A 27,956-nucleotide genomic window follows, 5' to 3' on the forward strand; every position below is an offset into this window, starting at 1 on the left:
CCAGAGTTCTCTGGCCTCGTATCACGGTCTTTCGATTCCGTTGTAAATTTCTAGCCGAGATGTCTAAAACACGATAAGCTGCTTCTGGCGTCTCTGGAACTGTTTTTTGTTGCTGCTTGCCTTTGAGATGTTTGGATCCCAGAGATGGGAGACTGCTGAGAAGGGGATCTTGGAGCTGGCCACACAACCCATATGTCGGTCGAAGAGGATAATATCGCCTCGGGACGTAGAAACCAGGGCGCTGGAACCACGGCGACCCGGGCCTGCCTGCGCAATGCGGAATATACGAATAAGAGGGCTGCCTGAGAATGACTTCTGACACTGCAAGCACTGTAGACTCTCTTCTGTAGGCTCGCGCCATAGCTTTTCAAGGAGTCGTTCGCCTTCCATGCTGCGTAGGTGAGTTCGTGATGCCAACCTTTTCAAGACAGCAAAAGCAAGTGGGAAAGGTCGAGGTGAGATGAGGGGTTTGCAAGCTGCACATCTTTAGCAAACAAGGCAACTACTTACATACAGATGCATCGGCAATCCAATATATCGTGGTGATTGGCCGGTTTCGGCAGTTTCCAGCGTAAGCAGCCCGCCAAGTTCCATCCAGCTTTTTCTGGTCAAATACCCATACAACGGGATCTTTGGAACAGGGAAGTTATTGCGCGGGATACAATATTTTACAATCGCGTCCGTGTTTCCTGCCGTGTTGGCGACAGAAGATATTGACGAGACGCACTCTACTCAAGTTTCTCAAGATCTTAAAGAATAGTCTTGAACTCTGGCACCCTTCAGGAAATTTTGTTTCAAAGAATATGGGACCGACATGATGTTTTGAGACTTGAGATAGCCACCAGCCTCGGAATTGCTAATATTCTCGTAGGTTTAGAGTACTGTTCAGGTTCACTCTGGCAACAATCAGATTTAAATTCTGTTCTCCCGCAAACATTACCGATAATGTGGTTCGGCTGGCTGTTGTTAGCGTTCGACTTTCACGGGTTAGCCGTTATCTTAGGCTGTTCAACACCACGTCTAAATCTGAGCTAGAAGAAACTATTGAAGCCGATGTTCGTATCTTGGCCTTTTACAGAGTAGCAGCATTCAGGTGCAGAACACTAGCCTCATTCGAGATACGCTCCGAATCGAGGAAATTACCAGCTGTCAAAGAAAACGGCCCCTGACTGAATTACAAAAGGTGCCAATTTGGCAGGATGTCACTCTTGTTCATTCACGTCATTCTTATGCACAATGGCCCCCCGATCTTTGAACGCGTTGATTGCTATGGCGTTGGCTGTGGCTGGTGTTCATGCCGGGCCCTGCAAGCCATCGCTGGCATCGTCATCTATCATCTCGTTCTCGAGTGCGTTCTCCAGCGCGGAGACGCAGTCAACTACTGAGACATTCTCAACGATAGAAGTGCTGTCATCGACTGAGGCACAGACTACAGCAGGTGTTTTGTCCAGCACTGAGACACTCTCGACCGCCGACACGGAAACCACCGAGGCTCTGTCAACCACTACAGCCCTGTCGACCACGGAGGAGCAGTCGACCACTGTCTTTGGGTCGACAACATCGGCTGAAACAACCACAGCGGCAGCAACTACGACCACGGAGGCTGGATGTACAGTCGCTTGCACCCATGTCATCCAAAAGAGCGGCGCTTGTATGATTGGATTCCAGATCGCACCATGGTTGATCGACGAGTCTTGGCATATCGGTTCACCCACAGTAACTGATCAGGCAGGTTGCGCCGACGCCTGTGCCAACGACTGTCGTTGCAAGTCCTTCGCTTCGTATTACACTAGTTGCGACCTGTACTCGGGCACACAGGCCCAGATAAATCCGCCCTCCTTCTACCTCGGTCCTTATTTCTTCGATCTGGCGGACTGTTATGAATGCGATGATTGATAAGGGGGGTATAACAGGGAGTTTGGAAGAGGCTATCTTGGGGTGATTGAGATCAAGCCATAAGATTCGACTTTCGGACGATCCAAAGGCTGAGGCTGTAGCTCTCAGAGGGTTCAGGCGCTAAAAGAACTTATTAGGAGGCCAGCGATAATTTTCATAGAACCAGAGTTAGAAACACGGGGTCGACTTGATCTACTACATGTTCCTGCTTGGTGCAACATAGGCTCACGAGCAATCATGTCCGAGTCGAGCGTGCTTATGCGCTATGACTAGACAATATGGGCTGGCAACCTCTGAGGAGCTCCACCAAGTTTCGAGTCTTGGCTCCCAGGGTACAGGCAAGCCAACGACTCTGCCTTCGACTTGCAGCCTGAGGATATCAACCAAAAGAACACCACCGTCTGTCACATACGACCATACCTACCAGAGAACTCGGGATCCCGTCCGCTCTCCCATAGATAAGCTGGTAAGGGGCGGATTAGTAGTTGGGTCGGTGACGACCAGCGAATCCCCGCTGTTGTATGTTTTTGCCTGTGGTAGATAGCTTTACCTTCTTTTTGGTCCTTTTACCACTGTCGTCGCAGGCGTGGTTGGTAGAAAGACGGAAGATGGTTGGATGGGCAGACCATGCAGTCGCCCGTGGGGACATGAGCCAACGCAACCGAGCCAACGGTGTTTTGGACGAAACCCCTCACTAACCGGGCGTGCCGCGCAGGCATCACCAGCAAGTCGATACTGGTAGCCAAGCGGAGGCGTAGTGGTCACAGATGTAGAACAGGGTAGAGTAAGCTTGCTTTCGGCTATGAAGAAGGGGGCAGTGAGGTGAATGAACAACCGTCAGAGCCTGGCATCACTGTCGATAATGGACCTCTCAGTTTAGGTTTGATCAATGGTGAAGCCAGTGACCCGGAGCGTTCGAACAGGTGCCGACCAAGAATCTCGCGGTCCAAGCATTGTTTTGAGAATGTAGCCTTGGTCCACTAAAGTCTGCGCACTTGATCTATGCTGAGCCGAGATGTCTGGTCTTCAGTAGGGATAGATTTGCCAACACTGAGAGTACGCGATGTTCGCCGGGGGAGGAAACTGAGAATGGCTGTGATCCCGTTATCAAAGCAAGGACGACGCGAAGCAGCGGGATTATTTGTAGGCTTGAACAAGGAAACGGGCAGCAGTTGACCAACGGGAGTCAGGATGGGCTAGGACTATCGAAGTTGTTCAGAAAGTGGGTAGCTGAGGTTCTTATATATGAAGAACGACTATGTACAAGCATTCACGGGTATTTATACAAAAAGGTTTTCTGCAACAAAAAGACAACATGCAACGTTTATATGTCAGATTTGCTGGAACATCAGGGTTGGCCAGCCACGGCATCGTTCGTAAAATGCTCGAAGGAACCGCTCGGCAAGGTTGCATCGCCCATGACGAGGCCATCAAGCCTCCTCTTTCGATGGTCGTGTTGGACGAGAACATGTGTTGCGAAGAAGTTGTTCGTCGCTGTTATTGGGGACTAAGACTCGTGGATGTAGGCTACTGTCTGCCCGGGTATCGACCTGGGCGAGGCCGGGAGGAAGCGCGTGTTTGGCTTAGATTCGTCGGCGTGTGAAGGGTGATCCCACCACTCTGTAAAGAATTAGTCAGGATATACCAAGATCTATTGTGGTGCAAAGGCAAGACATACATTACGAGGTTCATGTGTGCAAGCGAGCCCTTGGAACCAGACGCGCCATAACCAGTATCACAATAGAGTGGCATAGATCCATTCAGCAAAGTCAAGCCAAGCCATGGCGCCCAGCGGTTTCGCGGTCGGAGGCGGAACCATCGAAGGTGAGGAGGATGCCATCATCGTGCTCATAGGAACAACGGCGGTGACTGAAGTGTTGTCGACGAATTCTTCTTCGGCCAGCGCCACGCAGGCAATGGGGGGATGCTGGCATGACTTTGGGCGCGCCGAGTACGCAACATCGGGATGAATGTTGAGTATGGTTTGTTTACTGAATAACCCGAGTGGTTCAACTTGTAAGACGTGTAACGATATCGTCGTACACATCACTGCGAACTCTGTCGAGGAATGATTGCGCTACTCCATTTTCGTCTCTGTGCTCCTGGATGGAATCCACCTTGGCATCCAGATCCTCTAGGTCTTCTCGTAGCTCAACCAGGCGCGTGTCGTAACTTTCCAGAAGATCAGCGCTGTGTTTATCCTGGCATTGGAGCTGCTCGACATCACGTTGTAGAGAGCTGAAGTCCTTGCGAAAGGTCGTGACCTGCTGTCGTAGCTGGTCGAAATCTGTTTTAAGGCTTCTGTTCTCTTGTCTCAGGGTGGAAAGTTCTTGCTGAACCAGTCGATCCTTCTCGCTCCGTGCTTTTAGCTCGGCCCAAATTTGAGCGAGCTCGTCTCTTGCCTCATCGGGGCTACTGATGCGACGGCGCTTCCTCTCGTTGATTGGGGGAGCTGGCGGGGGAGACCCAGTCTCATCGTAGGCTGGCGGCGCGTCGTCTTGCGGGGAGAGATCGACGACCTTGGCCTCGATGTTTGCAGGAGGATATTGGTTGTGGAAAGGCGCTAAACGAGTCTGTTTCGCGGCATCACTGATGGACTGGAGCTCGGCTTTGGAAAACTTTGTAGCGTCGACGTAAATACCGAATGATGTTGCGGCAGAGAGCATGCGAAGAACATCCAAGACCTTCCCTGACTGTGTTCGGCTAGGGGCCAACGGTTCTTTGGCAGCGGTGGGAACAAAGAGCCGAATGTTCTTGTTTGTTTGGAATTTCAGGCACGCAACGGGACACTTGAACTTCTCTTGCACCGCTTCCGATGCCGTTGAAGCAAAAGCGAAGTCGAACGATGTGATGGAAGAGGGATCGATGGAGATCGCAACAGGTGAAATGCCCTCGACTCCTTTCAAGTTCATCGGAAAGCGCAGCTCGACAGTTGCGCACAGCCCGCTCAGGTGAATTCGTAGCATGATGCTGTCGATCTTTGGATCGGGCTTCGAGAAGCAGTGGGTTGCGCCATCGTGTTCCCACTCAACAACGGCGGGCGTAGTCTCATCGACGTCAAGACATGGCGAGGTGAGCGACGACATTCCTGGGATCCATCAGTGGCACAGTGAGCATCAAACGTACCTTTACGCCGTCAACAACGAGACACGAGCAGAGATGACCGGCTCCGCCAGCAGGCAACCTGTGGTCTCCAGCAATACTGCAAGACCGTGCTTGGGCTCCAGCAGCGCTGCGAGTCCAAGCCAGGTCCCTTCTACAGTCCCCGGTTGTTCCAACGAAGGGCGCACCGCGCACGTTCGATGGGTACAAGTCGGAATTTTATAACGGTCTGCAGTGGCGGTTCACTGGGTCTCTGAACGTGCTTGTCGTCGGGGCGTGGGGAAGGTCGGGCGATGAGCAATATCGCGATCAGCAAGACTTCCTGATCTCCAGCACGCTGCAAGAACAAGAAGTGGTGCTTCTCTTGATGAATGATCGTGGCGTTGGTCGGGTGAGGATGGTGATGATGCTGCCTTTGGCCAGAGCGTGAATGCGAATGGCGTTGAAGAAATTGTGGGGTCGTCACATGACCTGCATGAAGGCAAGCAGGCAAGCAGGAATGGTTCAAGCTGCTTTCGATGCTACTAAAAGAGAAGTAAAAGAAAAAGAAAGGCTCGAATAATGAGAGGATGAGGAGAGTTGAGATGAACCACCGCGAGAAAGGCAGCAGCAGAATGGTTGATGCTGCCACTGTCTGAAGTGAAGGAAGCGCAATGATTCGCAGCGTATGACCTGTGTGCTCGGCTGTTCAGTTGTTGGTACGTGGAGATAAGGCTTGGCGCTATAGCACAGTGTGTGATACAGTGTTTATGAGATATCGAACTGTGCCTCAAATCAGGTTACCCTGCACAATCCGTATGAACACTCCGAAACTGTAGATCTTATGAGAGAGTGACGTAAATAGTCTTTATTACATGCTGCATCTGTTTAAATTTTTTCATAATCTGGTAAGTTTCTTTATTTATAACCAAGTACAAGTCTGCCGAGTGATATGACGAAATGTTTTTGCAGTTCAGTTCACACAGGGATTAAGAAGCGAAAGATATTCACGGACGGCGGCCATCACAAATCAGACAATGATGAACACCACTAAGAACATAAAAGAGAAAGGGACATGCCTTATTATGTCAAATTTAGTGGCTATATTCTGCAAGCATCTTATAATACTAACTTATTTAACTTGTGCAAATTGAATTCCTGTGCTGCAGAGTGCAACGCCAGATGCGCATCGAGGTTGAACGCGTAAAGTTGGTGGACGCGCAGATCTAAAAAGGGTCAATCATGCCGCTGCAATACCAGTACTTTTCACTTGCTTATCTCCTGTGTTCATTCGGTGGTAACAATGCCTGTCTCTGGTACTTCTTCAAACAAATCGCTTGTCGCTTGTCACTGAGATTTACCATTGACCTTGACCTAAATTCATATTTTGTCAAATCTATACCTATTTACCAAATCGCCTATTTTATGCGCCCCGAGCCATTAATTTATTCCTGAGAGAAAGTTATCAAAACTGACAAAGCCTGCACTCAAGATTTCCCATTCGTCATTCCCTCCCACCTCTCAAAGTTCCCAGCTTCCAGGCCAAACAAGTCCAATAACCGACCAACCATCTGATTCAATATGTCATCCACCGAGCTTGGCCTCGTGTAAAATCCGACAACAGGAGGTGCAATAATAGCACCAGCTCTTGTCACCTCCATCATGTTCCGCAGGTGGATCTCACTCAGTGGCGTTTCTCTCAACGACAACACTAGTCTCCTTCGTTCTTTGAGACAGACATCTGCTGCGCGAGTGATAAGGTCATCACAAATGCCGGCGTTGATGGCAGCTAATGTTTTGACTGAGCAGGGAACAACGATCATGCCATCGACGTGACAAGACCCGCTTGCAATTGGTGCGGCTAAGTCGCTTGGGTTGTAGACGTGATCTGCTAGTGCTCTCACTGAAGCTGGTGTGTAGTCTGTTTCATATTTTATGGTCTCAGCTGCCCATTTACTGATGATGAGATGAGTTTCAACGTTGAGTCGTCGAAGTGTTGAGAGAACGTGAATGCCGATGGCAGCTCCTGTCGCGCCAGTTAAGGCTACAATGATCTTCTTTCTTGGTGCTTCTCCCATATTGATCTCTGAAGGTGTAGTATCGAATTTGAAGGGCAAAGATAGATTGGTGCGCAACTGAGATGATGAAGAGTGCTCTCAGGTTCTTAAGTCGACGAAGTACATGGAGCTCATGAGTGACCGATAGGACATGCGACTCTTCTTAAGCGAAGCCCATGTCATGCCAGACCCGTCAGTGTGGTAGCATTGAGGCTCAGTTCGGGGACTCTCGGTGCCTTCGGGGCCCACATTCCCGGATATTGCGGCTCGGCAGATGTGGACTCGGTGGGCTCGGAGCCTCGGACTACCAAGCGTTATACAATAAACAGAGGAAATAGTATGATATGTATGAAGATATAAGAATTGTAGAAGCCCGGCAGTTATGTCGTCGACATCTGTCTAGAACCAGCAAGACTTACCAACGTCATGCCTTCTAAAACTCTTCCTCACATGGACTTCCGCAGCTACGTCGAGGCTCTCGAAGCCGACAGCGACCTTGTCTCAATCACTGAAGAATGCGACCCTCATCTCGAAGTTGGTGCTATCATTCGAAAGGTTGTCGAGAACAATGACAAAGCTCCCCTGTTCAACAAGCTCAAGGGGCAAGATGAGAATGGCTTTTGGAGAATATTGGGTGCACCGAATTCCCTTCGCTCTGACCCCAAGCAGCGTTACGGCAGACTTGCTAGACATCTTGGACTGCCTACAGACTCATCCATGAAGGTTATCTTGGATAAGATGATCGCTGCCAAAACGACACCTCCTATTCCGCCTACCGTTGTTGAGACTGGTCCTTGTAAGGAGCATATCTTAACACCAGACCAATTCGACCTCACCAAGCTTCCTGCACCACTGCTTCATCAATCAGACGGTGGAAAATACATCCAAACATACGGAATGCATATTGTACAATCCCCAGATGGCAAATGGACAAACTGGTCTATTGCTCGTGCGATGGTCTACGACCGGAACCACCTTGCCGGATTGGTGATCAAGCCGCAACATCTCTACCAGATTCACGAGATGTGGAAGAAGGAAGGCCGCGACATGCCCTGGGCTTTAGCTTTCGGAGTGCCTCCTGCTGCCATCATGGCATCGAGCATGCCACTCCCTGACGGATTGTCAGAGGCCGAGTACATTGGTTCGCTGGTCGGATCATCCCTTGATGTCATCAAGTGCGAGACCAATGGACTATATGTACCCGCTAACTCGGAAATAGTCTTTGAGGGAACATGCTCTATCACGGAAACAGCACCTGAGGGACCTTTTGGAGAGATGCATGGGTAAGCCTATATTACTGTCTGTCTTCTTTCAGTGCTGATAGTCACTCTAGCTACGTGTTTCCTGGTGATGCGCACCCTTGGCCGAAGTATACGGTGGATCTCATCACGCACCGTAAAGATGCGATTCTGCCTGTCTCCAACTGCGGAAGGCTGACCGACGAGACTGTAAGTATTAGCTTATTTTACTTGAAGGTCGTGACTAACTTTAGTAGCATACAATGATAGGTCCTCTTGCTGCCGCAGAGATCGGCTTCCTTCTCAAGTCGAAAGGTCTCCCTATCAAGGAAGCCTTCTCACCTTTCGAGTCTCAAGTTACATGGGTTGCTTTGCAGGTCGACACTGAGAAGCTACGTGGGATGAAGACAACATCTGAGAAGTTCTGCCGTGAAATCGGAGACATCATCTTCAATCACAAGGTCGGCTACACGATCCATCGCTTGGTAATCGTCGGTGATGACATCAACGTGTACGATTTCAAGGATGTGATCTGGGCTTTCTGTACTCGCTGCCGCCCCGGAATGGACGAGTACTTCTTTGAAGACGTCGCCGGCTTTCCTCTCATTCCATACATGTCGCATGGTAATGGAGCACCGAATCGTGGTGGCAAGGTTGTTTCCGACAGCTTGTTGCCAGTCGAGTATACAACCGGGAAGAACTGGGAAGCAGCCGACTTCGAAAACTCGTTTCCGGAGGAGGTCAAAGACAGGGTTTGCAGCCGATGGCAAACCTTGGGCTTCAGCAGCGCCAAGTAATATGAGTCAGCTTGGACCAGTTCAAGGCAACTTGGTGTTTTGAGAGTTTAGGCAAACTTAGAATAGAAACTTTTAGAGATCACTAGATTATTTATAGATGCCATTATCAAATGCAACGTTATCTAAACAATTTATCATAAGCTTAGTATATTCTCTAAGCGCATAGGAATTCGTTGGCCAGATAGGGACCTAGAGACCAAAATCGTGCGGCACCTGGTCCGACATGATGAAATTGTATGATTCAAGTGGAGAAAATGCGTCAAAGTCAAAGTCTCGAAGCCAATCATCCAAGCTTGCCATGCTGCACGGAGAAAGGTTAGTATGTTTGAACAACGGGGAGGGCTGCAGCACAAACCTTTGTTCCTGAGTGTTACCGAAGTGCTCTGGTAAAACATTCATGCTCTCCGAAGATTCCGCTATTGGATGATGCTCTTGAGATGAATTCTCACTTTGGCATCTGGCCTCCTCCACTGAAGATCGTTGTAGAGCTTGAATCGCCCTGAGAGCTTTCTTGTGCGCCGCGGAGAACTGTCCAACATCGTCGCTGCGCTCAGTCAATGTTTTTACTAGCTCAGCTAGTATTTCTTGGGAGTCTTGAACTTGAGCGTCAGAGCCTTCTCGGGTAAAACTCAACAAGAGTGCTGAGGCAAGACCATTGTGAACGAAGGCCCATGAACGGGTTGCAAGATTTGAGATTGAGCGTAGCTTGATGAAAGCACAGACACTTCGTTTCAGTGCACCTTGAAAGCGGTTCAAGATCATAGAGCATTCTTCTTCACTGAACTTTCCTTTGTTCTGCGAGGACAGTATAGGGCGACAGAGGGTAGAGAGAAGAAAGTAACGGTGGACGATCAGGCTATAGTGTTCCTGTAGCTCTTGGATCGAGGTACAACGCTGCAAATCCTGTAGGTGAGGAGCTAGAGAAGACTCGTAAAGGTCGAAGTCATGAAAGAGGAGGCTATAGTTCCTGACCGGTTCTGTCTGGGGAAGTCTTGGAAGATGTCTGAAGCTCAGATGGCATAGCCAGTTCATAGCCTGTCGGTAGTCAAGAGGCTGGCTAGACGGATCTAGCAATATCAGAGCTGGAAGGTCCGACTCTAGGTTCATTTCATGAGAGGCTGGGGGTCTATCGAACGCCAATGAGAGTAGAGCATCTTGCCAAACAATGGCGAGCCTGTGAATAAGGGATACGTTAGAAATCTAAAAGAAGATGCTAGATTGCTGAATAACTTGCCTTAACTGTTGCGCTTCGGCAGGAGAGAGACGGAGAGAACAGTGATTCATAGGCTGATGGAGACCAACAGATAGCGCAACTCGAACCGTGGTGCCGCCGAGGATCCAAGCTGCACGAGGATTCATGTCATTTTGCAACACATGACCAAGAATGAGCAATGCTTGGATCAGTCTCTTGGAAGGATTCCATAACAGGTCAAAAGACCCCAAACACTTGAGAGAGGCGTGCACTAAGGCGATGAGTTACTTGTAAGCGACTGAAAGGGGAGAACTGATGCTCACAATTTTGATTGGACTTAGATAGTCGTGTAGCAGTGGGCAAATCTGAGAACTGCGCCCCAGCCGCCATTATAGCATGAAGAAGGCAAAGGCTATGATTGTCGATATGCTGTACCTGAATTTCGTGGTTCAAGAGAGAACATATGAGCTTCTCGATTTCAGCAAGATCGTCGACAACGAACTGGAAAGAGTGAACTCTATCCCGATAGAAGCCAAACAGAGAAATCATGTCTTGATCAAGAGCAAGTGTTGTTTCTGAGCGCCCTGCTGATGTGCCACGCCCAACATCGGAAGCGCCATCCATACCCAGAAGAGGAAGAATTCCAGTTTCAAACGCGGTGCGACGTTCATTGTTTGAATGAGGTTGGGTGGTATCTGGCTTTGCTACGGAGATAATGGAGTTGTCACCTAGCAAGGACGGACTCGTGTTAGATACACTGCCATTGCGACTGACAGGGCGCCCAGGGTGTGTTGCATTGTTGCTACGATGACTCGACTCCGTCGTAGCCTGTAATTCTGGTTGTTGAGGTTGCGGAGTTGGACTTGATGACGCCCGAGGCTGGTCGTAGAAGCAGAGGTCAGAGTGACCGCGCTTGACGCATGTTTGACAGGGCTGCTGATGATTACAGCGCACTTTTCTCTCCCTACAAGGCAAACATGCCTTTCGGATACGTGCAAGTTGCCTCACGCGCAGTATGCTCTTCAAATCTGGCGGCTGAGTTGCTGCAGCCTCCGTTCTCGGCGCGTTCGGGTATCTCGGAATATTTGGAGTCCGTTGCGGGGAGTCTTTCATCGCAGAGTTACTTGTTTTGAGAGTAATGGTATATATAGAAAAATCATTCAGCTATATTCGAGGTAACTCTTCATCGATTTGAGAGCCTGGACAGATGCTTGAAGCAAGATTCGCTTGATCCTGTAGTTCGAGATATCCATAGCGCTAGTCCCATAACCTCAGGCACCAAAGTCAGCCACCCAATCATTCTGTTGGTGGTTTTCATCAACGACCGAAACATCACAAGATCTTAGAATTTCAGGCAAGTAATTCATTGCATATATATTCTCACCATTACGGCTTCTGGTTGTCTCGCAGCTTTTTCATCGAGGTATGTGAGACCAAGGCTCAAGTTATTGGATACTGGCCCCAGGGCGCCAGAAACTTCTGATCTTAGAACCAAGGTGTCAAAAATAACTGACTAGTTCAAAAGTTTATTCATACTGAACTTGCCCAAGTCTTTTTGTCGCTTGAGATAAAGGCCCAGAGTTTTCTTGCCCCCTTGATCAGGTATAAGTGGGCTTTTGAGAAACCCCAAGATTCATTCATGCGAGGCAGATCCTAATAAAAGCGCATTCTGGAGGAAGCTTATAGAGGAAGATTCCGGTTATAACAGTGCCGCCATGGCGTAACTGCGCCGTTGCATCGGAAGTCGAGCGCCGAAAGCGGGGCCGTCTTACTGCCTCTCCGTTGTGTCGTTCTCAGACAAGTAAGGGCCGACAACTTCTACCTAAAGTGCGCCATTTCATCAACGGCTACGGCACAGCCTAGCAACTCTAAACTAAACCCCTTTCACGCTGTTTCTCGCGAAAATCAAGCCACGTCATCTGGTCCAAACACATGCAGGGTTCAACATGCATGCAATAATCTAAGGGTAGCCCAGATGACCCAATTATGTTGGACTTGGCTTTGAGAGAAGCTCAGAGCCAAGACTTGTAGGCTATCTTAGCTGTTTGTACTAAACTTATTGAAGTCCAAGGATTGGTTGAAGCGTACTGATGGCTGAGTCTATAAGCATGAAACTTGAGCCTATTACCAATTCTGAAGTTCCCAAAGAAACAGATAATGTCGGGAATGTCAGTATACGAGAGTCAAAGTTGGATTGCTGCTCATGTCAGATTTATGTACCCAAATATAACATCCTTCATTTGCATGCTGCCGTGTTATCCCCCCAATGCATGTGTAAATCGCCTCTGATACAAACTCAAAAACGCCCTGGCCTAACACGAACCCCTGATCGGCTTGTCAATCCCGAACATGACCCTCTTCTCACGAGATGTCAGGATTTCAAGCACAGACCCCCCTTCTCACCATATTTACGTATACACAACAAGGCACCAAATTAATTCTCGCATCTTGCCGAGGAACCGCAGCCGCGTAATCTGCCCACGGAAACACGGCTTGTCCAAGTGGAGCAATCTGTCCTGCTCCGCCTCAGCTACCCCGGACCGAATCTTACGAGTTGACCACTGACGAGACTAGACGCGCTTCTAGGCCCGCGACTAGAAGAATTTCGGCAATTTTCGTATGGAGGCGTCTACGATAGAACCAATCCCAGGGTGTTGCATATTTACTGCTCTGCCTCGCTTGAGAAGCGCTGGCTTTCTCGTATTGGGGTTCTTTGTTGCTTACTCCGTTCGTCGGTTTGAGCCGCGTGGGCAACTCTCCTTTTTAGTAGGTGACTTTGCGTCAGTGAGGCACAAATGATGCGAGGATAAATACAGAATCATGGCCTCTTCTCCGCAGTTTGATAATTCATTTCTTCTGTACACTTTTTGCTTGATTAATTGTTTTCGTTTGTATTCTCCACTCGCTATAATGTCTGATTCAGCCCATCATGCCCATCGGGTATTTGTACCCAAGATCCAGATTATCGAAAACAACCCCCTTTCACATCTGCTACCATACGGCTCCTTAATACTTACTACCAGCATCATCTGCATTGTTCTCCTTACCAACTGTCTCGAGCGATGGATCCTACCAGCTGTTTACAAAGACATTTGCCAAACTTTCGAACGAACAAAAGATGAAAGGCGACGGCGTTCTTTCGTCTACTTCCACGTCGGCAGCATCATTCTTTTCTGCGTTCTTTGCAGCGGATGCTATCCGATGATGTATTTCCTCATCGGCGATGCCAAATTCTCTACACCATTCACCAAAGGCAGTTCTGTCACCATCGGCGACAGCCTGCTTGTTCTTTCAGAAGTCTACAGTTCATATTACATCTTCGAAATCTGCTTTCGCACCAAGTTCGCAAGCCCACTAAGCATTGCGCATCATACCGGACTGCTTGTCATCACACAGACAGCGTTGAGTCTTTTTGCCGATCACAATAAGCATCGCGAAGCTACACTGGAGTTCTACATGTGCATGGTCTGGGGTTAGTCAACCAAGCCTCTGCAATCTCGCGAGTCGAAATATGCTGACAACGTCTTTCTTCAGGTACATTCGATGTCATCGTCGAGCTCCCTATCTTCCTCATGATGATCGTCTGGCGAATCAAGCGCCACAACACTCTCTTGTTGTCTCGTATGGCCTATGCGTGCTGTGTCTGGCAAGTTACAGGAGCTATAACCGAGGTCGCCGTTACGATATATCTTCTCAACCGGTCGTGGCATCGCTGGGGCCTCGAGTGGCGTATCATTACCCCCTTGGTGTTCTCCCTGTGGATTACGACCCAGCTCTACGGAGCGTCTCGACTATATCAGATGGGACGTGGTGAGCGACAAAAGCTGAAAGCCAAGGACGAGTTGGCTTTGACACAAGAGGAGAGCGTATAATTGGACTTCCTGCAACTTTCTTTTTACATAGATTTGGATTTCACAGTCACATATCATTGCTAACAGAATACATATACCCGATATTTAGATAACATCTATGCTGCACAAAGCATCATGGCGCATTGTTTACTTCAAGGCCTAGCCGATGACTTCTTCTCCAATGCTCTGGCCACTAGACCAACGATCTCCCCTGTAGATTTACTGTCCGCAAACTCGAGTACATCCATAATCTTTTCCCTACCCTCATTCATGGTTATGAGAAACATTTACTCTCCCCACTTAGTCCACTCTTCATCATCATCGCTGTCCCTCAGGTGCCTGTGAAAATTGGTCTCGGAGTCTGCCCATACGAGAACCTGTCGTAGCGACGGATTGGGCCACGTCTGCTTGATGGTGACAGTGAAGGAAGACATGACCTCTCTGACGTGTTTGAGACGAGCAACCAAACCGTCACGATCCATTGGCCCAGGAAGGTTAGCTCAGGCTGGCGCAAACCGGTGGCTATACTCGTCGCTGAGAATGCGGAACAGGGCATCCGTGTTTAGTGTTCTGAAAACATCGATGTATGCTGTTGCGGTCGCAATCAAAGCCGATACAGCTGGCGCGCCCGTGGACTCGCTCGTGGAAGGCATAGCGACGAAGCGATGGGAGTCAGAAAGAGAAAATTGAACGAACTGCAAGTCGTAGGATTATAACTTGCTGTTTTCACCATCATTCCTACCCTTGTATGATAGGTTACGATAGGTTGGGCAAGTTCCGTCCCGTCGACAGTACAATATGAGTGAAAAGAAAGTCTAAAAGGTTCCCCTGCCCCTCTCTAAGGGTCTAAACTCGAATGGGAAGGATCATCATTGTAAGTGGTGCCAGGCTGACAGCAGCACTAAGCTTGCCCCAGGGACATAACATGAACTATACGCGACAACCAAGCATATACTCTATTTCCCAAAGAAAAATATTTCTGTGGGCACATAAAGCAAATACCGCCGATGGTTGAGGGCTGCTAGAGCTATTATGGAGAACTTAGATAGTATATAGGGCCGGTTATAAGGTTTGGTATAGATTAAAATGAGTTGCATTCACCCTTGTTGATTGAAATCCAACGTATTTTTGGTCTTTGACAAGCCAAATCTTTTACGAGGTGATGCTAAATTTCTCATTTGTCACCAGATCACAATGATATATCCTGCAGGATCCACCGACTCGTCTCAAATAGGGCTTTATCGCCTGTAGTCACAAGACCTCTTAGATCCCTGCCGGCAGTACTTAAATTCCGCGATAGGTACTAACGAAACGGCAAAATAAGTTAGTGCCATTGGCACTTCAAGAACAGTGAAGTATTTGATGCTCCGTGGACAATGTGATTGCTTCGCACTTGTGGCTGCAAATGTTTGGACGGGATGAAGAGTATTATACTGATGGAGGCCGATCGACATAAGGGCTTCTGTGGGATATTTGATAGAATAAAGATAGCCGCACTTGCTTTATTGTAGTGCTAATAACCGTGAACTCTATCTTGTGCTTAGAGAGGCATCTTAATGCCTTCTTCACCATTGAACCTCGATGTTATGTTGAGCCTTGACGAAATATACCATTTCTTCACACAGACTCTGTAGCCATCCCACATAGGGATTGTGTGTCATGCTCAATCTACAGCCATTCTAAATTTGAGCAGATCCCGTTGCTGAATTTGTTGGAATTTCCCCTCCAACTCTTTGACATCCCATTTACAAGATACCCATCGTCCATTCAGGGCCTGTCTACGCTTTTCCAAGTCAAGTGATTTCAGGAGCCATACCGAAAAGGCCCCTACAAGATCCGGGCTATCATTTAGGACTATCCTGAGTAAGCAAGTGACTGTGCCTGGGGTGGAAGGACTACTTACGGTGTTGAATATCATTCGATGCCGCCCGTGAAAACTCGCTCTGCATTCCACCGGGGTGTACACTAGCAACAAAAATGCCCTTGTGGGCGTATTGTGCATGTAACATCTCGACCATACGAGCTTGGGCAAGCTTGCTGGTGCAATAGTGAGATGTTGTGCCGAATCCGGTGAGACTTTGAGCTGAGATGGAGCTGATGACAACAAAACTGCCCCTGCTCACTAAGAGGAAGGGTAAAAGATGATGTGCGGCAAGCCATGTACCCAAGCAGTGTGTAGCGAAGGCCTTTTGAACGTCCTCAAAGTCTTCTTCAAGAACTGTAGCCTTTGAGAGAGGACCTGAGAACCCACAGTTGACAAATACGGCGTCTAGTCTCCCGTTGAACTGGCTCTTGACAGTTGAAGCAATGTTGACGACGCTCTCGTTGGAAGTGATGTCGCACGCAGCAGAGGCAACCTTGACCGATGCATTGATATCACCAACCTCCTTGGCTGTTGCCTCCAGTGTCTTTTGCGATCGCGCGGCGAGAATCAAGCCCGAGGCGCCAGCCTTGGCAAAAGACCTTGCGAGCCCTGATCCCGCAGCTCCTCCAGCGCCGATGATGCATACGACAAAGCCCTCTGGCAGTTCTGCATTCTTCGGGTCAATAGCATCATATGGCTTGTCGTGTTTCGTCTCGACAAAGTCTCTGACTTGCTGGGCATTCGTCAGACTTGGAGTAGACATGGCTTGGTGCTAGAGAAGGAATTTGCGATTTTAATTGGGCTGTAGGAAATGATAAAAACAAGGATTGTTCATTATCGTATCTGCTCGAACCCTTTTGTGGTCAAGGCAATGGTGTTATACCCCCGTAGTCCCGGATTTTGCTATTAATCCCGGAGCTCCTCAACCGGGCTCGTCCGCCCGGTTGCTGTATGTCAGACGAGACTTGGGCGATCAACATGTGGCTTGGGCCTAGGAGTACGGATTTATCTTATCTCCGCAAAAGTTCAGATTCATTGTCACCGTACTTTCGGTATTTGTCCGGTACGGCATATTTCGAAACATTAATTACGTACCTACTTGACACTATCAGAAACATTTGACTTGATCATAGTGGTAGCGAACCGACATGGAAGAACTGACCAGCCATATCGGCAGCTGGCCAATGTCACTCTTACTCAGGCAGGTCATACATGACTCGTCACAGCTGGTTGGGCACATCATTACAACCTTTGTTGGGGCAGCCAGGACTCTCTTTCCCCCTCTGCATCAATGACACTACTGACATCTCCCACTCACAATTCCTAGCATTCTTTCTCACAGGAAATTTTAAGATAGACAGTCGCTCAAACAGAGGCCGGGATACCATAAAGGAACAGATTATTATCTCGCAAACCCCCTTAGAAACTTTGGCAAGTTTGCCATGGAGTTATCAAAGAGCTCCAGATATGGTTATTAATCCGCCCCCGTTTGAACGCCTTCCTTTAGATATTCTGCATCATATTCTTCTAGCTATTGGCAACACCTCAGACCTTCATGCTCTGATTCGGGCATCGCCTGTAAGCTATCGCTGCTATCTTCAGCATCCAACGTTTTGGCTTTATCACTGTCTGGAATGCGAATTAGGGCTTGGTATAGTTGACGCTTGTTCCATGCATTTGTCTAACGCTGCCGATTCCCGACCCAGTCGCACGAAGGAAAATGTTCTTCAGTTCCTTAAGACTTACGATGTGCAGCGCAGAGAACATTATAAAACAAACTCAATCCTCCTGGATAAGAACCAGATAATTCCTGCTGTGACTTTCCACTCAAAGATAGTCAAACCACTCGCATATCGATTTGCCACATGGGCTCAAAGGCACCACGACACGTTAATGTTTCCGACACAGCTTAGAGTATTTGACGTAATATGTTGAGGCTTAATCTGAATATTGTGATGAACCTCATATCTGTGATAACAGCACATTCTTCTGTTTTCCCCAATGGATAGAAGGTGCCGTCCTCGCTGTAGTACCATATTAAAAGAAGCTGAGCATATGCAATCTTCTTTCTTTGGTCTCCATCTTTGAAACAGTATTCATCTCTGCCCGCTTCAGTGCAAGGAGCCAGTCGATATACTCTTGACCAAGAACACTATCTGCCCAAGCTCTGTCATCTTCCAGCTCCGTCAGTGCAGCCTCAAGAGACGTCGGAAGAAGTTTTGTCAGTCCCATTTTCTCTCTTTCTTCATCGGAATACATCAATGTGAATTCTAAATGAATTAGCAGACATCAGCTATCTCGACTTCGGTAGACCTACCAGTTGCGTTTGCGATTGTAAGAGGCTTGAAGTCGAGGGCGGCACCAATGATCGCGGCTACCATGGCATACGAGTTCGAGGTAGCGTCGTTGACGCGGATCTCCCAGTGGTTCTTGGTGACTCTTCTGACAGGCATGTCTCGATTATTATCACCCCATCCCACAAGACCGCCGGTACACATTCTGCCGATATTAACTCTCTCATAAGAGTCACCCTGGCACATGCCCAATCCCATGAGTGCAGGGATATGGCTCAATATGCCCGCCAGGGTGTCATCAGGGTTCCAGTCTTTATTCTCCTCAGTTGGGGTTGCCGAGATGTGAATATGCTGTCCGCTCTTCTGACCCTGTTCTCCGTCGTATGGTGTCGGATAGAAAGTGGCAAGAATTCCATACTTGTGTGCCACATTCTGGATTAATTCTTTGGCGTAGTAATAGGTATCCACGGCTTCAATGGGAGGAAGAGGAGGGAGGGCAACTTCATAGGCCGATGTACCGTACTCTTTTATCACCTGCTGAACTTCAATACCTGCTTCACCGAAGGCAACAATAATTTCGTTGAGTATAGGCCAGACTTTGGAGCGGAGAGTACCGAAAGTACCAGCCACTCCCGGCTTTGCAGGTTCAGCTGCTTCAAGGGTTCCCGGAACGAGAAGACAGAATTCCAACTCAATGCCAATAAGGAACTTCAAGCCGCGAGACTCTTCAGCCTTTTTGACAATGTCATCCAAGAGGAGTCGGGCATCAGTATTCTGGAAATCCACAGTACCAACGCAACGAGCTGCATTGTCGATTCCGGATGCATCATGCTTCATAGTTCGGATCGAGGAAACATCAGGGTATATCTTGCCCTTACCGTTGAAAAGAGCGAATAATTGAGGGATGAATTCAGCGGTTGTAGGTACGAGTGTATCCAACGGGGCACAATCAAGGTGACCACCAGATCTCACGAGATTCCTGAATCGTGAAGCAGGGAGTAATCTGGTCCTTACAATTCCACAAATATCAACCCATTGCAATATAACGACTTGCACTGAGTGATTTTGATTGAAGAATTCCTCAACTGATCCTGCAGCACGGTTTGCGTGCGTCTCTTCGTGAATACTGGTTGACATGGTGAGGAAAAGACCAAAGTGAGACCAATAGAAAATTCAGCAACATGAAGCCCTGGACCATTCTCGGAATTTCGAGCTGGCTGCAGAATTTATATGCCTATCCCATTCTGACACCGGGATTGAAAAGAGATGGAGATAAGTAAGCCACCATTCTGGAAGCTGACCTGTGACCTTCCTGTCTCGGACAGTGAGCTGAATCAGCCGGTGACACTTCATGCCTTATCGAGTAAGCCCTAGGCCTCCTTCATGCCGTCAGACGGCAGAATAATCGTATTGAAACAGCCTGGAGCTCCGAGGTCCTGCGTACTGCTTTTGAGCTGTTGTAACACTCCTCAGCAAAAGGTCTTCGGATCTTAGAGCAGGATGATCAAATAAGCTCATCAAAAACCTCTTTAAGATCATCATAAGTTAACCAAAGACTTCTTGTCTGGCCGAGACCCTTATGTTTCTTACCTCCACTAGACACTATGGGATGAATAAAGAACGTGGTGTTCCGGAATTCCGTTAGCGTCCTATTTTCTAAATCAGTGATGCAAGTGGTGCTATGAGGGAAACAACCATTACCGATATGGAAGTGCATAAGCACCAAGTTGCATAGAGTCAAATAATGGGAATCATTCTTCGCCCTGTCTCTGATAACAAGACTGGAGAATGATGTACAAATGAACAAGAAAAATGAGTGGCAAGTCACATCATTATCACATGGGGAATGTTGACTACGTTCCCAAGTCTTCCAGGCACCCAGTTGCTATCATGGCTTATTGTACTATGTATTCTCTCCCGTTCATGTACATTCAGTACTTTCAATACTGCCCACTCCATCGCACTGCTCACTCGACCGGGCCATCGTCCGTTGGCTCCTGTCGACCCTGGTCTCTCTGCGACAGATCGGAAGCACCAGCCAACTCCGAGCCAATAACATATCTTGTCTTGCGGAAGACACTCTGCACCAAAGTCTCATGATCCTCCTTCCACTTCTTGTAGTTCGCCCAACCCACCTGTAACTGCAGCGAGTAGTCGGCACTCTTGACCTTGCTCTTGTAGCTGGGATCATACTCATCCGGATTCTTGGGGTTGACTCCCTCGTCGAATGGTACACCACCCATGACGTTTCGGAAGTAGATCATAACATCACTAAAGGTGTTACCTGGCTTTGGCTGGGGTGAAGCCGCCATGGTAAGTGGCGGTACCATGCCGTAGGTTTGTTTGACACCATTTTTGACCTTGCCATTGTACATCGGATGGGACGTCGATGTTGAGTGACAAGAGGCGCATGCCGAAATGAAGTTGTCGGCTGGACCATTCATACGGCCGTTCCATCCCCATGTGGGCCGTGTGCCGCCCTCTCGGATTCGAATCTTCTCTGCTTTCGGGTTGATATAGCATTCTCGCGGCTTAGCCACGTGGTGCTCGGCCTTGGTCTCCTCATAGACCTTGTTCGTTAGCCAATGGTCATTGCCCCACTGAAGACCGACAAGAGTGAGTTTGTCCCAAGGCTGAGTATTTCACAACGAAGTCAGCATGAGTAAATCTTTTCCTGGTTATTGGGAGTTACTCACGCCTTTCCCGGGTTCGTCTTTGTTGTACATGAAAGTGCCAAAGACCCATCCAATTGGTGAGCGCTTATCGACGACGGCGAAGTCGACTTGGATCAGACGAAGTGGCGATGCGAAGTCATTGCGCTCTTTGCCATTGCTTGTTGACTTGGAAATGACCTGTGTCGCTTGTTAGAGATCACAGTCCCGGTGTCATAGTCGGCACAACTCACTGCATGCATTGTTGGGGCCCCATCTTGAATGGGCATCTGCTCAGGCGTGGAGTTGTTCAATAAGATCTAGTCACTGTCAGTCATGATTTTCCACCAGTGCAAGGTGATTTCCTACCTTGAAAACACATGTTCCGACTGGAAACTCTTTGTTCTGGGAGAAATCAGGGTTATCGGGATCCTTCCACATGTCACCAAAGACAGTAGCACCTGGAGGAATGTTAGATGAAGACAGATTAAAGCATGATCAGCCATACCAGTAGCGTTGTAGAATCCAACTGCCCAATTTTGCAGGGTGTCTTTCTGCGTCGCAGCAAACTCTCCTGCAGGTGTCGCTCTCTCGAATGTGAAGCCATTGATGGGTTCACGCTCGGTACAGTTTGAGTTTGGGTCCCGATAATGCATCCAAGGCGCATGGTACCAATCTCGGACTGTGTTCTCATTGAGACGAAATTCTTTCTCAACATTGCCATCAAAACAGTATTCTCTGATAGTCTTAGCAAACTGTTCAGGGTCCTTCTCGTAGTCGACCTTCAGCCATGGCGCATTCTTTCCCTCGAAATCACCGGGCAATCCGGGGGCAGGGATCAGTGGGGAGGGAGCGTGGGGGAGTGAACCATCCTTCTGTGCCTTGAGGCTAGCCTTGAGAATGTCCGAGGTGGGATAGTCGTTACGGATCTGCCAAGGACTGAAGCCAACAGGAGTTGGGTGAATGGAGGAGGTATGGAACTGGACTTGTGCTTCAGTAGCCTGCAGCTTCTGGCTGTCACTCTCGATCAGCGATGCAGCAAGGCCTGTTCCTCCGAGAGCAGCGCCTCCGGCTAAGAGCTGGCCTCGAGTAATACCCGCCAAAATTCGGAAAGCCATATTTCTGATTCACCAAAGCAGTGAGTGAAAGAAACAGATGAACAGAGACTGTAAACGCTCAATTGTGCGAAACCCCCGTTCTTAAGGGCAAAGACCCCTACAGTAATGGCTTTTGATAGAGACCTGGCCAGACCCTAGCCGCTACGAGAAGCTAAGACTAGGCTGGCGGCGGCTGAGCTGAACATCCCTGCCGACCATTGGAATCACTCCCAATAACAGTATTAATTGGCGATATCTCAGTGGCTCGGCCCGTCCCCATGACTAAGTCCCGTTCTGGGCCCAGGAACTATCCCTTGTGGCGCGAACGTGGCTCGCTGACCTGAGATAAATCACTGCCGTTTGTGTCTAAGAAACCTTCAGGGGTCTCGTAGCGCTGAATCCGATTGGCGGCACAAGTGCAGCTGAACTGCTATCACATTTTTAGTGAGTGCAAGATGACTTTGAGCGAAATCTCATTGGTCAGAAGCCGAGAGCAGAGGAACTACTTTCAATAGGCATATCAGTAGTTCAGTTACATTATTACACCAGAGTTTCTTTCCAAATCGATGCATACGCATGCTTAATACCATTTATGCATACTGCGCTTTTACAAGGACTACGTGTTAAGTCGTTTCGTACTTATGGAGCAGGTCCGTTTGTAAATCGTTCCTCACAAATCTTCCAGCGTTACTGTCATCAAGTTTCACCATTCGCCATGCAATGTATATCGATAAGGCAGCGGGCGGTGAAGATGCACGGTCAGTCTCTCTAAATGAAACACACCTTGGTAACAGACGCCCGCTAGGAGATCTTTCAGTGACGAAATGAAAGAGAGACAGGCCCGTGCGATGGTTTACTACCTATTGTTCTTTGTTCAGGCGCACAGAGGAAGAGGATGAATCAGACAAAGAAAGGGTTTCCTAAACCTGTTCAGTACTGAAGAACACAATCGTCACAGATGAAAGAGCGACAAGGTATACAAGGTGAATACGCTGAACAAACAAACTGAGCCTCTTCACGTATTGTTCCAAGGTATAAAATCCCCTGGCCTCGCCTCCTTCTTGGCAGCGCCATCAACCTCATCGGTAACACTTTCATCCCAAGTGCTATCTCACTTCACCATCTTATTGGCAAGTATCCAGCCTCTGGTCATATCAAGAGCTACCAAAGCATTTCCAGACAACATCAACATCAACATCAACAACATACCGCAAGACTTTCTTCATCTCACCTCGCCACCATGAATCCGTCTCCTCAATTTTCCGCTCCTGTCTCAATCCCTGACTCGCCCTCTGAGGGCAAGCAGGAGCACTATCCTAACGCTCTTAGTCAAGACCCCCAGGTCCATGAGTGCGGAAAAGGTATTCGCTGCCAGTGCCAGGGCTGTGATGGCTGTACTGGAAAGATCTACTGCATCACCAGCCTCCAGTGCTACGATTGCTATTGCAACTGCCCCGTCTAGACATTGTCTCTGGGCTTGAGATGAGGTTGTCTGTTTCTTGTTTGTATTCTTGCTAATGCGAGTTACTTGCGATGCGCGTGGGCGATATTTGCTGATGCAGGTTGTGATCCTTTCAATTTTGGAAGTAAAGGTTTGCTCTGGTATTCTTCTTTAGTGTGCTCTCCCATGCAGACTTCGGGGTGCAGCGGATGAAAGAGGCTTGATAGGTAGCTGAACAGGTCAGCGGAGGTCAAAGAAAAACTTACAAACCATATGCACCAACTCCATTCAATTTAAGTACATTTTATGTGATGCTAAGGCCGTAGACCGCAATACCCTTCCAACTATATTGCTATGTGATACTTTCCGTAAAAGTTTGATCGTGCGGAAGAAGACTTGGTGTCAGCACTGGGAACCTTCTACAGCATGATGTCAAACCCACGTTCTACATAAGATATGAGCTTTGACCAATGTCTCAAATATTGTGGAATATGAACAAGGAGAACATAACGCGTCCTAAGTACGAGAAACCACCCTCAACACATAGAAAGGATATTGTTAAACTTGTTCCCACAAGTGTGCAGCCGAATAACCACAAACGGGGCATAGGAGCTCAAGAGTCCCTGTGCCAACGCGAGTAAGCGTTTTACTGGGTGAATGTTGAGAAGTATATTAAGCGAGGGTACAAAGCGCTGAGGGAATCCCAGATATCACGGGTGATGATAAAGTCAATATCCGTGGTAAGGGGATTCCATTTTTCGCAACGGATTCAATTAGCCTTCGTTTTGTCAGTCACCTGTGATGTGGAGTTGTTCGTCTAATTAAGCCTTTCAAAGAGCCATTGCTCAACGCTTGGACCTTGTTGAAAGGTCTTGTTCACAGCGTAGACAAAGGGAATGGATCAATGGTTAGGAACAAAGCCAGACAGCTCATTAATATCAAACTAAAGCATGAACATGAGACAGAACACCTCCAACGTGCGCAGAAGACAACGAACTGGGCTAAGACTAGCCACTGCATCAGTAAACCATGGCCGAACACCGCCATGAACAATTGACTCGAGGGATCTTGACAGAGTATTTTTATTTATCTGAACAGAGAAGGTCGAATCTCTTTCAGTGCATATAAAAGGCCATGGGTTTGCCCTGCACCCTGGAGAGAATCGTCACTCACATCACAACTTCTACTACCAACTCACAGCAGAACATCAACAGCATCACAGCTACCAACAACTTCACACACACACAAAACAATCAACACCAATCCCCATCATCATGTATCCTTCCATTGGTTTCACCCCTGAGTCTTCGGCTCCCACTTCACCCACCGAGACTACTCACGGCTACTTCCCTTCTCTCATCCACGCCGAGTTTGGTCCCCAGCCTATTCAGTGCCCCCACAGCACTCGATGCGAGTGCACCGGCTGCAGCGGTTGCAAGAACGAGATTTCTAACTGGAGTACCATGCAGTGCTCTAACTGCAACATTAACTGCCCTGCCTAAGTGGCTTTTTTTGACGTGCATAGGTTTTTCATTTATGCCTCTTGGTTCTCTCTCCCAGCGAAGTTTAAGCTATATGCCTATTCACAGCGGATTTGAGATGGTTTCTTTGTTTTGGGTTTGTTCTTCCTGGATGCTTAACATGTTTTAGGTTCGTATTTCTCCTTTGTGTGCTTTGCGATGGAGAGGTTCGGGTGGAGTATGATGGATCATGGATCGCTAGCTGACTAGTGTGGAGAATGAGAAATGTTAAGTAAAGCATATTGAACAGGTTCCTTGGTTTTATTCTTTAATTATTTATCTGATGCGATAATAGGTGCTGTACACCGAGAAACCACAATGTGTCATGATTGCGGTCTTAAGGTCTACACAACACGATATAGAATGAATATATCCTGTTTCAGCGCTAATATGTGCTCCGCAGCTGAAATACCTACTTTAACCTTCCTGAGATTTCTGAAGCTTATGCTTCTAGCTTCTTAAAACGATGTACCTTTTCTCGTGTGAACACTCACTCAACCTTGTTCGCTTGACGCATCCTGTCTACTTTGCGGCTTTTGGTGCTTAGACACTCCTGATATCTTATCCAAGGCTCGAAGATGAGGTTAACTAGGTATGAGGGAATATGATCAACATGATATATTTTCACCGCTGAAGGAGACTGTGATTCCGTGAATATCGCACAGAGCACCACGTACATCCACAGGCGCAGGCAACTCTTACCCAGCACCGCAACTTTGCTAGAGAATTGTAGCTGAAGCACGACAGTCAAATCCTTCATAAGATCGTGGAATGTCATTCCGTTGCCCGCCGTGAATGTCCTTTCTTTTTGTGTATAAAAGCGAGGCACCATTTCGACAAACTAAAGAAACCTCACACTTACATTACCGCAACGTCTCCTGCCACTTTACCCAAGACATCAAACCTTTCACGTCTATCAACATTTCCATAGAAATAATAGCCATTCTTCGACCACATTCAACATGCATCCTTCAATGACCTCCACGATCGCCTTTTCGATCCCATTTTCTCCCTATGCCGATGTTGCTGCCGAAATGCCATCTCCAATCCCGGCCAACGGTGGTGTCCAGCCCGACCAGTGCCCTCACAGCGAGATATGTCAATGTGCGGAATGCCCCGGCTGCAAGAACTTAATTTATGTCTGGAAGACTGAGCAGTGTGCTGCATGCTACATGGACCACCCTGCCATTGTTCAATAAGGGGTTGGCTTCAACTCATTTGTGTTCGACAATAGGAACATCTATTGCACTAGATATTGCTGCAAACGCATGTCACTTATAATCATCAAAAGATAGTAACTACATGACTACCATTCAGAATTCGTCCTTGAAATGGCCAAGTGAATTGCAATGGACCTCTGTGGATACGAGCCTGACGGGTCCTGAACCACTGACTCTTTCGGTCCGTAAGGCGCTGCAACATTGTGCAGCTTCATCAGCAGTCGAGATTGCTGGTGTAACACCAACTTACCTCCCGATTATGTATAGAAGCTCACAAGCTCCAGATGATCTAACTTTTCATTCTATACTGTTGATGTTCAGTGTTTTGGTTCAACTTCCAGTCGGGGAGGCTAGGTCGTGTCTGGGCAAATCCACAACAGCCCAGAAAAAAGGCATGCCAGTGACATCACTTTGAAACATGACAGCCTTATAATGCTGGCATACTAGATAGTGGAACTTTTTTTCCCGGAGAAAATCTCGTGTAGGCGGCCAATTAATCTTGCGGCTGGCTCAGTGCTGCGCCATGTCGATAACGCAGGGATGAGGCTCCTATTCTTACAAGTGGTGTCGCGGGCTCAGCAACATTAGAGATCATCAGAAGACGACATACAATATGGGAAAAAACATAACCGTTTTTCATTCTCTCACTTTACATTTTGAAGAATGTTCACCCTTCTTACATTGAGCTCTTCCTACTTCTTTCTTGACATTGATGTCTTGCAAACCAATCTTACATGCTCCACCACTAGATGGGTCAGCATGGCCTCTGTCATCCTGACTCCACGACCCTGAGGCTGACGCTCGGAGAAACCATCTCAATCCAGGATGAAATCTGACAGGATTCAAACACTCGAGCCACTCACTGAGGCTTGGACTCAAAGAAGCGGGACGATATTTTTATATCCCAGCCTTGGGAGATTTCCTTTATCATGGACATATCTACTTCCGCAATTCCGATAGAACTCCCATTCCTCGATCAATAGCTGCTTTCAATTTGAATAACGCTTCCATAATATCGTGGTGATATCACTACCAAAATGACTTCCCGACGCCCAGATCTTTCGCAATACCCAACCGGATTCACGGTTCTGCGCATCTTCCAAGCTGTACTAAACATTATCACCATCGTCGTCACGTCTTTCACAATAAATGCCGTGGTTATTCCGGGGAACTGCTTGTTGATCATAACCGTACGTAAGAAAATGTTCCGATCGTCATTGGAAATGGCTTGCTGACTTTGCTTACAGAGCTCTGCATCACTTCTGGTCTCAACATGGATGGCCTTTGCTCATATGTTCTCCAACCGCCTCTTCAATTACTTGGTCGCCGCGATTCTTGACACCATTCTCGCTATATTTTGGCTCATATCATTTGCCGTTCTCGCGGCGCAAACAGCGGTGTTATGGGCCCACGGCACTGATTACTGTGAAAACAACAAGTGCCCCGACAGCCTCAAGACCGTGACGAGTTTTTACGGATACGTCTTTGCGACTTGCGTCGGTCTTGGTGGCTTAGCATTGTAAGTTCGCAAGGAGCTTTGGGAACAAGCCCATCATACTGACCATTTGCAGTCTGTTCTCATGCATTTGCCTTATCTTTCATGGCATTGTCAGCTGTCGACAACATCGATATAACCAAATCGGCACGAATAACGTCTCTGAACCAATTTTTGTCGGCGACAGACATCCCCAGGGCTCGACCGAGTATCGGCCTTTGGCATAAGCTAGTTGATTGTGGCAAAAAGAATTTAATGATAT

General features: G+C 48.0%; 14 protein-coding genes and 1 non-coding gene across 17 annotated transcripts; 7 read left to right on the plus strand and 8 right to left on the minus strand.

Moving 5' to 3' along the window:
• Window positions 1-63: 63 nt before the first annotated feature.
• FOIG_11519 (uncharacterized protein) lies at window positions 64-618 on the minus strand (the record flags this gene model as incomplete). The annotated part of the gene is made up of 1 exon (XM_031212090.1): window positions 64-618. The coding sequence occupies exon 1, from the start codon at window positions 388-390 to the stop codon at window positions 64-66; it is 327 nt and encodes a 108-aa protein (XP_031058067.1). The 5' UTR covers window positions 391-618.
• Window positions 619-756: 138 nt separating this feature from the next.
• Window positions 757-5,660, minus strand: FOIG_11520 (uncharacterized protein). 2 transcript variants are annotated; one of them, XM_031212092.1, is made up of 3 exons: window positions 3,575-5,660; window positions 2,321-3,516; window positions 757-2,266 (listed from the first exon to the last, which is right to left on the minus strand). In XM_031212092.1, exon 1 carries the CDS (start codon window positions 4,980-4,982, stop codon window positions 3,906-3,908), a length of 1,077 nt encoding a protein of 358 aa, XP_031058069.1. In that variant the 5' UTR covers window positions 4,983-5,660; the 3' UTR covers window positions 757-2,266; window positions 2,321-3,516; window positions 3,575-3,905. The 2 variants fall into 2 exon arrangements, with proteins under 2 accessions (XP_031058069.1, XP_031058068.1); XM_031212091.1 differs by having other exon boundaries at window positions 757-3,516.
• On the plus strand, window positions 1,237-2,083 carry FOIG_11521 (uncharacterized protein; the record flags this gene model as incomplete). Its single annotated transcript, XM_031212093.1, has 1 exon — window positions 1,237-2,083. One exon carries the CDS (start codon window positions 1,237-1,239, stop codon window positions 1,894-1,896), a length of 660 nt encoding a protein of 219 aa, XP_031058070.1. The 3' UTR covers window positions 1,897-2,083.
• On the plus strand, window positions 2,307-2,422 carry FOIG_11522. The gene has a single exon (XR_004093443.1). It is a non-coding gene; the product is annotated as a 5S ribosomal RNA (ribosomal RNA).
• A 674-nt stretch (window positions 5,661-6,334) lies between the features above and the next one.
• FOIG_11523 (3-octaprenyl-4-hydroxybenzoate carboxy-lyase UbiX) lies at window positions 6,335-7,197 on the minus strand. The gene has a single exon (XM_031212094.1). It carries the CDS (start codon window positions 7,053-7,055, stop codon window positions 6,465-6,467), a length of 591 nt encoding a protein of 196 aa, XP_031058071.1. The 5' UTR covers window positions 7,056-7,197; the 3' UTR covers window positions 6,335-6,464.
• Window positions 7,198-7,387: 190 nt separating this feature from the next.
• FOIG_11524 (uncharacterized protein) lies at window positions 7,388-9,186 on the plus strand. The gene is made up of 3 exons (XM_031212095.1): window positions 7,388-8,317; window positions 8,368-8,482; window positions 8,530-9,186. The coding sequence occupies exons 1-3, from the start codon at window positions 7,461-7,463 to the stop codon at window positions 9,067-9,069; spliced, it is 1,512 nt and encodes a 503-aa protein (XP_031058072.1). The 5' UTR covers window positions 7,388-7,460; the 3' UTR covers window positions 9,070-9,186.
• Window positions 9,111-11,916, minus strand: FOIG_11525 (uncharacterized protein; the record flags this gene model as incomplete). Of its 2 annotated transcripts, XM_031212097.1 has the most annotated exons (5): window positions 11,216-11,916; window positions 10,585-11,140; window positions 10,304-10,532; window positions 9,425-10,243; window positions 9,259-9,370 (listed from the first exon to the last, which is right to left on the minus strand). In XM_031212097.1, the coding sequence occupies exons 1-5, from the start codon at window positions 11,372-11,374 to the stop codon at window positions 9,259-9,261; spliced, it is 1,875 nt and encodes a 624-aa protein (XP_031058074.1). In that variant the 5' UTR covers window positions 11,375-11,916. The 2 variants fall into 2 exon arrangements, with proteins under 2 accessions (XP_031058073.1, XP_031058074.1); XM_031212096.1 differs by having other exon boundaries at window positions 9,111-9,370; window positions 10,585-11,916.
• Window positions 11,917-12,908: 992 nt separating this feature from the next.
• On the plus strand, window positions 12,909-14,302 carry FOIG_11526 (uncharacterized protein). The gene is made up of 2 exons (XM_031212098.1): window positions 12,909-13,733; window positions 13,796-14,302. The coding sequence occupies exons 1-2, from the start codon at window positions 13,082-13,084 to the stop codon at window positions 14,131-14,133; spliced, it is 990 nt and encodes a 329-aa protein (XP_031058075.1). The 5' UTR covers window positions 12,909-13,081; the 3' UTR covers window positions 14,134-14,302.
• A 97-nt stretch (window positions 14,303-14,399) lies between these two features.
• FOIG_11527 (uncharacterized protein) lies at window positions 14,400-14,765 on the minus strand (the record flags this gene model as incomplete). Its single annotated transcript, XM_031212099.1, has 2 exons — window positions 14,400-14,553; window positions 14,629-14,765. The coding sequence occupies 2 exons, from the start codon at window positions 14,763-14,765 to the stop codon at window positions 14,400-14,402; spliced, it is 291 nt and encodes a 96-aa protein (XP_031058076.1).
• Window positions 14,766-15,775: 1,010 nt separating this feature from the next.
• On the minus strand, window positions 15,776-16,739 carry FOIG_11528 (uncharacterized protein; the record flags this gene model as incomplete). Its single annotated transcript, XM_031212100.1, has 2 exons — window positions 15,776-15,966; window positions 16,016-16,739. 2 exons carry the CDS (start codon window positions 16,737-16,739, stop codon window positions 15,776-15,778), a joined length of 915 nt encoding a protein of 304 aa, XP_031058077.1.
• A 1,274-nt stretch (window positions 16,740-18,013) lies between these two features.
• Window positions 18,014-19,407, minus strand: FOIG_11529 (uncharacterized protein; the record flags this gene model as incomplete). Its single annotated transcript, XM_031212101.1, has 2 exons — window positions 18,014-18,246; window positions 18,294-19,407. 2 exons carry the CDS (start codon window positions 19,405-19,407, stop codon window positions 18,014-18,016), a joined length of 1,347 nt encoding a protein of 448 aa, XP_031058078.1.
• An 830-nt stretch (window positions 19,408-20,237) lies between these two features.
• On the minus strand, window positions 20,238-22,102 carry FOIG_11530 (uncharacterized protein; the record flags this gene model as incomplete). The annotated part of the gene is made up of 5 exons (XM_031212102.1): window positions 21,430-22,102; window positions 21,291-21,382; window positions 21,176-21,241; window positions 20,967-21,122; window positions 20,238-20,903 (listed from the first exon to the last, which is right to left on the minus strand). Exons 1-5 carry the CDS (start codon window positions 22,037-22,039, stop codon window positions 20,238-20,240), a joined length of 1,590 nt encoding a protein of 529 aa, XP_031058079.1. The 5' UTR covers window positions 22,040-22,102.
• Window positions 22,103-23,258: 1,156 nt separating this feature from the next.
• On the plus strand, window positions 23,259-24,961 carry FOIG_11531 (uncharacterized protein; the record flags this gene model as incomplete). Its single annotated transcript, XM_031212103.1, has 2 exons — window positions 23,259-23,379; window positions 24,660-24,961. 2 exons carry the CDS (start codon window positions 23,259-23,261, stop codon window positions 24,959-24,961), a joined length of 423 nt encoding a protein of 140 aa, XP_031058080.1.
• A 980-nt stretch (window positions 24,962-25,941) lies between these two features.
• FOIG_11532 (uncharacterized protein) lies at window positions 25,942-26,178 on the plus strand (the record flags this gene model as incomplete). The annotated part of the gene is made up of 1 exon (XM_031212104.1): window positions 25,942-26,178. One exon carries the CDS (start codon window positions 25,942-25,944, stop codon window positions 26,176-26,178), a length of 237 nt encoding a protein of 78 aa, XP_031058081.1.
• A 1,058-nt stretch (window positions 26,179-27,236) lies between these two features.
• On the plus strand, window positions 27,237-27,921 carry FOIG_11533 (uncharacterized protein; the record flags this gene model as incomplete). Its single annotated transcript, XM_031212105.1, has 3 exons — window positions 27,237-27,389; window positions 27,447-27,718; window positions 27,771-27,921. 3 exons carry the CDS (start codon window positions 27,237-27,239, stop codon window positions 27,919-27,921), a joined length of 576 nt encoding a protein of 191 aa, XP_031058082.1.
• Window positions 27,922-27,956: the final 35 nt, after the last annotated feature.

This window comes from Fusarium odoratissimum, assembly GCF_000260195.1.
Source record: "Fusarium odoratissimum NRRL 54006 unplaced genomic scaffold supercont1.22, whole genome shotgun sequence".
NCBI lineage: Eukaryota > Fungi > Ascomycota > Sordariomycetes > Hypocreales > Nectriaceae > Fusarium > Fusarium odoratissimum.